At 41.7% G+C, this 10,897-nt stretch overlaps 1 protein-coding gene across 1 annotated transcript; it reads left to right on the top strand.

The window, feature by feature from the left end:
* Positions 1-7,339: 7,339 nt before the first annotated feature.
* On the top strand, positions 7,340-9,908 carry LOC134286321 (uncharacterized). Its single transcript, XM_062847927.1, has one exon. The coding sequence runs from the start codon at positions 8,866-8,868 to the stop codon at positions 9,604-9,606; it is 741 nt and encodes a 246-aa protein (XP_062703911.1). The 5' UTR covers positions 7,340-8,865; the 3' UTR covers positions 9,607-9,908.
* Positions 9,909-10,897: the final 989 nt, after the last annotated feature.

Here is a 10,897-nt window from a genome sequence, read left to right as displayed (position 1 = left end):
AATAAATTCAGATCAAGCACTCTATAAAACATTTACTTTCATTCATGTCTTGATTCCGTCAACTTCCGCCTCGACGGGATATCACGGAACCCAGAAGTGATCGAATTTTACTGATCTTTCACTAGCATGCGTGCCGGCGCGCCGTCTGCAAACAATGGAAGCGTAGGAGGATCGAAAACTATGATCCATTGAATCCGACACTTTGGAGCGGCATCGAACACACCATCTTGGGAAAATCAGCCGCTCGGGAAAACAATGCGCCGTTAACGAGACCTCGCTTATGGTGTTTTGTTCCCAGAGGGCGGCGAACAGCCTTCACCGTGGCCAACAGCGGCGGACACATAGCTCAAATACTGCTGGCTGGCTGGCTGCTACCCCGTTCATTGGCCCTAGAGACAGTTTGCTTGGGAAAATTGAAAGACAGTTTACCTGCCTGCCACACTAGTTAAGTAACATCTTTTCGGGGCGTAGGCGTGCACAGTTTTTTTTTTAATTTCGGTGAAACTTTAACTAAAATTCTACCGATAACCCAGTGTTAAATTAAAAATTGATTCTTGGTAGTTTTCCTGGACTATTACAACAGTTACATACATCACTTTATAGAAACTCTTCCTGGAATTATCTCTTTAAAGCTCTTGCAAGTAAATGGCATGATATTCCAAAAAGATAAATATGGATCAAATGAGACAAAATGACTATATTGGGTTCGACTTCACATAGTAATAAGTCGTAAGGGGCTAGTCCAGCCTAGTAAGCTGCTTGAGACGCTAGTGATCCAAAACAAATTGCTCCTAACAAAGCGGCGCTGAAATGAGCTGCGAACGATATTGAAATTACTCTGACTCTGGTTCGTACATATTTTTTTTCGCGTCACATTCCAATTTGAGTCATCTGAGAAAAAGAACTGAAAAATGTCGCCCTTGTATATTTGTGTAATAAGTGGGAGGACAGATTGTACATTTTTCTCCCTACCGAATGAATGCCCGCTGATGCCTGAAACAATGTTGACGATATTTCCAAATGACACCGCAAGCAAGGGAGATTATTTCATTTGCTCTGCCTCGCTTGATGAGAGGTAATATTTCAATTACATAAACACTCCAATTTATTTGTGTCTGCTTGAACTGCCCTCTTCGCGTTTGGTCGCAGCTATACCATAAATCAGCCAGCAGTTTGTTTGGAATTCAGTTTGAGAGGAAGTTGAAAGGGCCACGACGATTGAAAAAACTACTCTAATCAAGCTGCTTCCAAGGTTGATAAACATTCGAATCTTGAGATGTAAAGCAAATGGCAACTACTATACATGCCTACCTTAAAGGCAGGACGTTGTTTACAGTGATGAGCGAGCCAAATGCTGTCTAATCAAAAAGTAGTAAAGCCAAATCAAACAAGTTTGCACGTACATATTTGGTGCTTCCGTCAATCATGGCATAAATTTGCGTCGAGCACAACATTATTTATCGCTCTTCGTTGATGGCTCTCGATTAGACGAATCACTTTGGAATGATTTTCATATCAATCGAACAACTAGAAGAACAAGAATAACATGTTGCCGAAAGTTTTGGTTTTGGTCACTGAATCAAAATCCAATCATCTAGCAACAATAATGACAAAGACTGAATCTGCATTGGTTGGATTGGAACATAACAAAAAATTATTCAGATTTCAAGCTTTCTGGAACTTTTTTAAGATTATTTTTACGATGATTAGAAAAAATTCAATGAATAGGAGAAAAACTTTAAACCTAAATGAGGTTTAAAGTTTTTCTCCTAAAATTCTCCTAGTAAATGACTCGAAAGAGGATTTTTGTCACTTACACTCCTTTGCTTCTAACCCCCTCAATTAATATACTAAAATTTGTATATTGTGAGGCAAGCACATTGATTCGCTATGCCGAACCCGCCGTCTCCGGATTGATGATCCATAATCTTAACCACTAGGCTAACTGCAGACCTTGGAATTGGGGTTTTAAATTTTACAAAATGTATTGACTTTTTGATTTTATACGAAAGAGTACCTTTTTCTGAGCCACTATAATTTTTTTCAGATTTTTAGAACTTTGTTTTGGTACCTAAAATCAATTTCAAAGACATTTTTTGAAATCACCTTTTGACAGCTGGGCAACTGCTTGACAGTCGCGCCCAGTACAAAATGCGACAAGGGGTGATTTGACAAATCGCTCCCATACAAACTTCGAATTGATTTTTAAATAGGTTCCCGGGCACCTAAAATCATGAAAATTTGGATTTCGGCTCAGTTTGAAATGCAGATTCAGAATATGCAATTATCTCAACACCATTTAAGAAGCCAATTGCGTTCTAGAATCATTCTAGAATAGTTATGTTTAGAAATAAATTTTGAAATGTTCTCTAGCAAAAAATCCACTTAAACTCATTGCGCCTCCTCAACCGAAATCGCTCATTTTTGCACAGCTTACTAATTTTGACCAGTAAATCACAAACGGGTAGCCGACGTATGCGATAAAAAAAAACCTACATTAGGAACGGTACAGAGTCCATCATTGATGTAACCTTCTGGAGCCCGGGTCTAAACCTTAGCTCGGACTGGAGGGTCGACGATGGATACACGCACAGTGACCATTGGCGATTCGATACAGGGTGGAACACGGAGGAAGACGGCCACAGCCGAAGGGTCATCGGGGATGGCTGACCTCGCGATTCGATAAACCGGCATTTGTGTAGCGATTGCTTATGGGGGGTAACACCGAGACCGACGATCTATCCAGCGATGATCTAGTCGGAACCCTATGCCGTGCATGTGACGCCGCTATGCCAAGGTGATCCCTACCCAAAAATGGAGGTAAACCGGTGTACTGGTGGTGTCCAGAAATCGCAGAGCTCCGCGCATCCTACCTAAGAGCTAAAAAAAAGATGCAACGAGCTCGCATAGCATAGAACGAAGTGAGATCTACGAAGTGAAGGGCGCGTCAGCACCTCCAGAACGCTCCCCCGAGACAAGGATGGGAACACTCACTTGCACAGAGTTACACTCACTTGATATTTTCTCTGCTCAGAAGCGTGCAATCAAGAAACGATGTATGGACGACTTTTGCATTGTGGTTCTGTCTGAAACTTTGCCGAATAGAGTAGGGGTCGCACACGCAAACCGAAGTCGTGAGGGAGCTGCGAAGGCAACTCTCCACGAGGTGAATGTAAATTACACTCACCTCGTGGAGAGTCGCTTTTACAACTATGTCACGACTTTGGTATGTGTGTGCGACCCCTACTCTGTTCGGCAAAGTTTTAAACAAAACCACAATGCAAAAGTCGTCCATACATCGTTTCTTGATTGCACGCTTATGTGCTAAGAAAATAGCAAGTGAGTGCAACTCTTTGAAAGTGAGTATTCCCATCCCTGCCCCGAGATCAAATATACTATATTAACAATATAGGTCACTTCGTGTTTTCACATAAAACGACATGGAGACGCCGTTTACGAATGATTACAGCACCACCTGCTGTCAGAAAAAGTCAATAATTGTATTTTGATCATTTTTTGTTTACCGTGCAAGGTGACATTTCTGAAAAAAGATGTTAGGGGTGTCAAAGTTTTTGTTCCAAAATAATCGATTTACAATATACACAAACAAAATAATATTGCGCATTTAGTTCACCACTGGACTGCGCACTCGGTCTTTATAAGTGCGAGAACCTTAATAAAAGAGCGCGATTGCATCAAAACCAGTTGATGTCTTCAGCGCACTATTTCTTTGCTTTATACTGAATAAGTGCTCTGAACATACCGGGTTCATTTGTTGCAATTGCGCAATTTAATTAACGTTTTCACACTTATGAAAACTCCAGTGATAGTCCAGTGGTAAACTAAATGCGCTATATTTCATTAGATGACATCTATGAATGCATCTGTAGAAGAATTTGAATGCTCCCTCATTGTAACGTCACCGAAATCGTTTTACTTCGCAATTTAAAATTTTCACCCTTAAAATTGCTATTTTCCTACCTTTGACTTTTAATATCATCTTTTTTAATGTCCACGCTGACATACATACATCGGATTGGATAGCTTACAAAAATCCGGAAGATCACCAACCAAATTCACGTCAAATTTCTTGTGGCAGAGTGCAAGACATTGAATCCAAGGGTGCACGAGCTAATGGACAGATGCACGAAATTTCAACGTTTGAGCGTTCCGTGCTTACAAAAAATGAGCTCAGGGATCGGACCCGAGAATAGACCCCGTCAAATTTAATTTCGATTAATTTCGTTGTTCTTTCGAAGTGAACTGTGAGTTTATTCGAATACTGGTTGTTTTACTCCGGACTAATCGGTTTCCTTTGTAGTTGGATGTGTGAACATTGTGCTGTCAAAGATTGAACATTTACACGATCGTCGCGAAATCCTTGCAAAACTCATTATTTTTAAATATACAGTCATGGGCTTATGGGTGAACTTCAGTTAGTAAAAATATTCTAGCAAATTCGCCTGCTGCAGGAGTGATAATCCTCCATAAATTTAGTCAGGCATTCCTTCAGATGTTCCTTCTGAACTCCTTCTGATTTTCCAACGGAAGTTCCTTCTCAGTTTTCTCTTTTTCTTTGCTAACCGGAAAAATCCGTTGTTTAGTTTTCCGATTAGAAAAAGATATGTCATTCCCCTTGGTTTCCTTCTAGTTTTTTTTTCTGCGATTCATTCAAGAGCTCTTTTTGAAATTCCTCCAGGAGTGCCTTCAGAGATTGCTTTACAGTTTTTTTTCCTTAAATTTCTCCAGAGGTTCCTTCGAGGAACTCGAAGGAGTTCCTACTGAAATTACTCCAGCAATGTCTTCTGATGTTGCTTCAAGAATTAATTCTAGGAATCCTCAAGAATTCTCTTCTAGTATTCGCCAAGAAGTTCCTTATAGGATTTCCGTATAGGAGTTTCTTGGAGTTTTTCTTGGATTCCTGCAGAAGCTCAGCTACTTCAACAATTCTCTCAGGAGCTTTTTTTTACGAATACCTCCCGGAGTTCCTTCTGGAATTCCTTCAAAATTTTCCAAAAAACGACCAGGAGTTGTTTGAAGAATTTATCCAAGAGTTCCTTAAAAAATGCCTCCTTCTGGGAGTTTCAACCGGGATTTCTACCAGTATTCCTCCAAAAGTTCCTTCTGGAATTCACTTCGTCCTTTAAGTATTTCCTCCGAGTCTTCTGGGATTTTTCAAGGAATTTCTTTTGAAATTTCGGAGAAATTCCAAAGTGACTTTGAAAATCAACAACGCGATTTTATACGAACAATTTAATTAATATTTTTCGAGGGATCTTTCCAGGATTCCTTCAGAAGTTCCCTCTTTGAAGTATCAGAAATCCTCCAGGAATTATTTTTGTGATTCCTTCCGAGATTTCTATAAATTTGGAATGTCTTCAAAAGTACTTTTTTCCGGGATTCCCAGAAGGAATAAGTGAATACTAGATTTGTAATAATGACTTGGTTTTTTTGTATGGTGAGATGCTAAACTCTCCGTTTCTGCATTGAAACGGTGCAAACTCATGGGTATTATGATTCCCTGCCTAGTTTGATGCTGCTTGAGCAAAACTTTGGGAAAATATGTTGTTGAAGTTGCATTAAATGAGAATACAACAACACAGTTACCCAAAGTTTTGCTCAAACAGCATCAAATCACACAAACAGTCATAAAACCCTTGCTTTTTGTTACCATTAGGTATTGCAGTTACCATTTTATTGCAGTAACGGAGAATTTACTTTCTCATTATACAAATCAATATACTACAAATCTAGTACTTCACTGATTGCGTTTTATTCATGGAAAAAAATGTTTTAGGATGGAGGAGGAACGCTGGAACGTTTTCCCTGAGCAATCCCGAAAGGAGTTCCTAAAATAATTCCAGAATAATTTCTAGGAGGAATCCCCCAAGAGATTCAGGAGGAATCTTGGAGAAAAAAAATCAGGGTGCAATTCCTAAAGGGATCCCACAAGGAAATTCTTGTGTAATTTCCGGAGAAAATACCGTTCATCACTCGCTAACGGAAAGTTCGATTTGGGTCGTCTGTGTTTTAGTCTGTTATGAACGTTTATCGGTTCAAATTTACTTCTCATCTGCAACTTCGCATGCCGCACGATTCACAACTTCGATTTGGTGCTGCGACGATAAAATACTCCAGAAATTGTTCAAGAAGAGAGAATAAAATTTGTTGTAATTTGAGTAGTTGAAAAAAAAAATCGATTATTCTTTAATCGATTATTTCAGAAGAAATGGGCACCCCCACCATGCAATGACAGTTCGACAGAATAAACGTCATTCGGATAGCACATGCATTTAGTGTGTAGTAGTACCTCTTCTGACGCTTGGTGGCGCCACATTCACTAAAAAGGTGTCGCCAAAAAATCGTAAGAGTGACCTATATTGTTAATATAGTATATTTGCCGAGATGCTGCAGAAGATCGTGGAAACGCTGTTCCCGCGCCACGATACAAGACCAAAGGCCCCCGTCCCCTATGGCCAAATCAACCATAGCGTGGCCGCCCTGATGACGAACTCATTGCAATCGCGAAGTCGCTTAAGTTGAACAAGGCTCCGGGTCCGTACGGTACCCCGACAGTAGCCATCAAGACGGCCATCTAGGCTAGCCCTGGCATGTTCAGAATAGCTATGCAGATGTGCCTAGGCAGAGGCGAATTTCTGGAGAACTGGAAAAGACAAAGATTGGTTTTACTGCCCAAACCCGGGAAGCCACCTGGCGACCCGTCGGTGTACAGACATATCTGCTTTCTGGAGACCGCCGGAAAACCGTTTGAACGGAACATTCCATCGAGGCTGACGGTATATAGCGAGAAACCCGATGACTCTGGCCTCTCAGATAACCAGTTCGGCTTCCGAAAGGGTCGATCGACGGTGGACGCTATTAGGTCTGTTACCAAAGCGGCCGAGATAGCGCTACAGAAGAAGCGAACAGGAATCTGCTATTGCGCGTCGTCACGCTGCGCTGGACATAAAGAATGCGTTCTACAGCGTCAGCTGGGCCGCTATCGAGTGTGTCATACACCACCTAGGAGTCCCGGTTACCGGTCTATGACAGATACTGGTGAGCTTCCAGAATAGGTGCTAATCTATGACACCGAGGAAGGCGAGGGAAGCTACAAGATCACCGCGGGGATTCCTCAGGGGTCCATCCTGGGCCCGGTACTATGGAACACGGCTTATGATGGCGTATTGAGGCTCAAACTTCCACATGGGTATAAAGCTTGTCGGCTTCGCTGATGATATTACCCTTGTGGTATACGGCGAATCGATTGAGGAAGTGGAACTGACAGCAACGCACGCAATTAGCATACCCAAGCAACACACATGGTTACAAAACAGTGACAGCAGCGTATGTAAGGGTTGCATAGAAGTCACTATGACTTACTACGCAACCCTTAAATACCCTGCCGCCACTGTTTTGTAGCCAGTTGTGTTGCTTGGGTAGTAGAGGACTGGATGAGGTCAAGACATGGGTTGAGACGTTTGGCACTCACGCACCACAAAACGGAGGTAGTGGTGGTCAACAACCGCAAGTCTGAACAACAGGCAGTGGTCACCACAGGCGGATGCACGATGAACTCTAAGCGCTCACTGAAGCGATTGGGGGTCATGATGGACGATAAGCTGAAATTCGGCAGAATATGCCTGCAAAAAGGCAAGCATGGCGATAATGGCATTGTCAAAGATAATGTCAAATAGCACGCCAATAGTCTCGAGTAAGCGTAAGCTGCTCGCGGCATAAACGATATCCATACGGAACGGTATGGCGCCGCCGCATGGGCGAAGGCGCTAGTTGTCGCGATAGCACTAGTGGTGGCAGAGTGGCAGAGGAGAGTGCTTCTAGCGTCGCGGCTCAGAGGTGCGAGGCGAATCGCCTGAACATCGTCTATGCTGAAGTGGCAGTGAATGGGATTCCTGCAGCAAGTGTAGATGGACACGTAGGCTCATACCGAGCGTGTCCAAGTGGACGAACAGGCCCCATGGCGAGGCCTGCTTCACTTGACACAGTTTCTGTCAGGCCATGGTTGCTTTGGTATCTGCTCAGATTCGGGCACGCAGGCTCCCCGCATGGAGTGCGCAGACTGCGACGAGACCGCGGAGCATGTGCTCTTTGAATGCCCACGTTTCATGGAGTAAAGGTCGAGTATGCAGGAGATATGCGGTAGACATATCACGCCTGACAATATTGTTGAAAGGATGTGTACAAGGGAGGACAAGTGGGATTCCGTTACTTCCACGGTTTCTCGAATCGTACTTGAACTACAGAGAAAATAACGAGCCCAACAACAGCTAGCTGCGTTAGCACCCCTTCCCCATCCAAGAACTGGAGTTCAACGGGTAGTCAAGTACTAGCCAGGAACCGAGCTCCCAGGGAAGAGTGAAAAACTTTAGGCGGTAGCTGGTGGAACGCTTACCATTAGAGTGTACTAATGTACGGTCTCCTCCTTCTCGAAGTCATCCTTAACGGGCGTACCGCGAAGGTAAGGAAGAGAGAGAATGAGTTTTTAGTGGGTCGATCCCCACATAACTCGAGGAACCACCTCTTGGGTATCTGATCAGCAGATTTTCTCATTCAACAAAAAAAATGATCACCGTACACTATGTCAGCGAGCTGTTCCAAACGTGATGCATTACACAACACAACACCAACACCGAAGTGATTCTGTTGTCGTTGGTTCAATCGGGCGTAATTCTGTATCGCTTGTCGTTTTACGGTTATTTTTTGTTGGAATCGGTCACGTAAATCCCGAAGGAATCTTTTAAAATACGATCGTCAATAGTCTGTACATTTCTGCGATATAAGTTGTTCGTATCGGCTACCGTTGTGACGAAAAAAGTGCAATTAATTTGTTCCGCAAATCTTGCTATGGAGTGCAAAAAGTGTCTTCTTCCAGTGGTAACAAAAGACCAACCGTACATATACTGCAATGCATTGTGTGCCGCAGTTTATCATGCCGCTTGTGTTGGATTGAACACTGCTGAGCTCGCTGCCGTGTCGCCTCCGAATAAGAATAGCTGTTGGATGTGCGACGAGTGTTTGGTTGAATTCGTACAGTGGAGGAAAGAACATAGTGAGAAATTGAATGAACCGATCGCCGAAATCGTTCCGGAGCCAACGTGCGTACTACAACGGGACGTAGACGAACTGAAAGCTAAAGTTGCATCTATTTTGTCGGTGATTACGTCGCATGAGAACAATCACTCGGATACCTGGATACGACACTCAACGCCGAATTCATCGCGACAGAAGGAAGGAGGAACAAGTGAAATGGCAAACGCATTCGATACTGCGAATCGGTTATCAGATTCTATTTGCGAGGACGAGAACTTCGATTTATTGCTTACTAACATCGATGGAAGCGTTTCGGAAGAAGATGTGCACCTCATGGTTTCTCGCTGCTTGGGCACCTTTGATAACGAGCGCATTAACGTCAGAAAGTTAGTTCCACGATGGGTTGATTGTAGTGCACTTGACTATGTCTCCTTCAAAGTGATATTAAATCGTAAATGGAAATCTGCCGCGATGATGTCATCTACATGGCCTAAAAACATTAAATTTCGGGAGTTTAAAAAAGTAAGATGCCCGTGGAAACCCGATATTTTGTAATTTGTTTTTATATTGTAAATTATGTGATTTCATGAAGGTTAAAATGTTTTTTTGTTATAATTCTTGTTTAATATGCTATGTTATGTTATCTGTTGTACTGTTTAGTTACAAATAAGAAATGATACATGTTATCTGTATTTGAATGATAAATTTGTATTTAGTGGTGTTCATAGTTGCATTGTATTTCAGTTTTTGTGGCGAAAAGTTGTCGAGTTTGTTAAATGCTTTTGTACCTTAGTTTTAAGTACACATCATTGGGGCATACACAAGCCTGTTGATGTTAATGGTAAATAAATAAATAAATAAATTAAGAAGGTTAATGAGACGCTTCAATTGGATCGATTATATAGCAGTAATTATTGATTTGATGCTTGTTTTACAAATTAATAAGAGCTCTCACATGTTTGTCAGCCATAAAAAAAACTTGATGATATCGATTTTAAAATCGTTCCTTTCACCCAGTAAGGCGAATCTACACTTAATACTTGTACTTAATAACGTTCTTGTGACTTTATGCACGAACAACAATTTAATTATTCTAGAAACGTTACAACTTTTGAAATGTTGCTACAATTTTTTGTGTAACTTGAATTAACTCATGTTTTTTTCTTATTCTTTTCAGGTATGCTTTTAATAACTAATTGGAATTATAAAAAGGTAATCATTTAGAACACAGGTAAATTAGGGCTGTATTGAAAATAAGTTGTAAATTATACACTTTATGAATTACATATGCTTGAGATCACATGGTTATTAATGCTTGCGAGGACATGGTTATCAATCAGGCTTAACATGACGTTATACAGTCAAGATTCTTACTGGATCTGATTTCGACGGATTTATGTATTGCCTATAATCGCATATCAGTCCCATATTTGCTGGGATTCCTATTCATATGCGAGCATAGGCAGCATAGAACTCATGCCGACATATTCCTACAGTAGAGACCTTTTCGTACCATGGGAATACACCTAAGAAAAAGATTTCATCAAATTAGGAGGCATCTTTTTTTTAATATTCTTACAAGATTCAAACATGTTTTTGTCGGAGAAAGTGCTGTCCAAATGTGTATCTACTTGGACTACTAAACACCTCGAAAAATCTCAGATTGTGCAACAACAGGAACCAACTTCGACGTCAACGAAAGAGGAGCTACAACCCGACGTAATCCTGAACAGTACCCGTAGCCCGTAGTATCGTCCGTCGCTCGCTCTTTTAGAATGACACCAAGGTACACTGTTGACGTATTGGCAGCTTCCTATAAATGTCGTCATGACCGCAAATCGAACTG

This window comes from Aedes albopictus, chromosome 1 (assembly GCF_035046485.1).
Source record: "Aedes albopictus strain Foshan chromosome 1, AalbF5, whole genome shotgun sequence".
Lineage (NCBI taxonomy): Eukaryota > Metazoa > Arthropoda > Insecta > Diptera > Culicidae > Aedes > Aedes albopictus.
Note: the sequence above shows the minus strand (reverse complement) of the source record. Positions and strands in the feature narration are given on the sequence as shown.

Excerpts from the sequence above, each read along its gene's own strand:
- LOC134286321 (XM_062847927.1), top strand. The coding sequence starts at position 8,866 with ATGGAGTGCAAAAAGTGTCTTCTTCCAGTGGTAACAAAAGACCAACCG.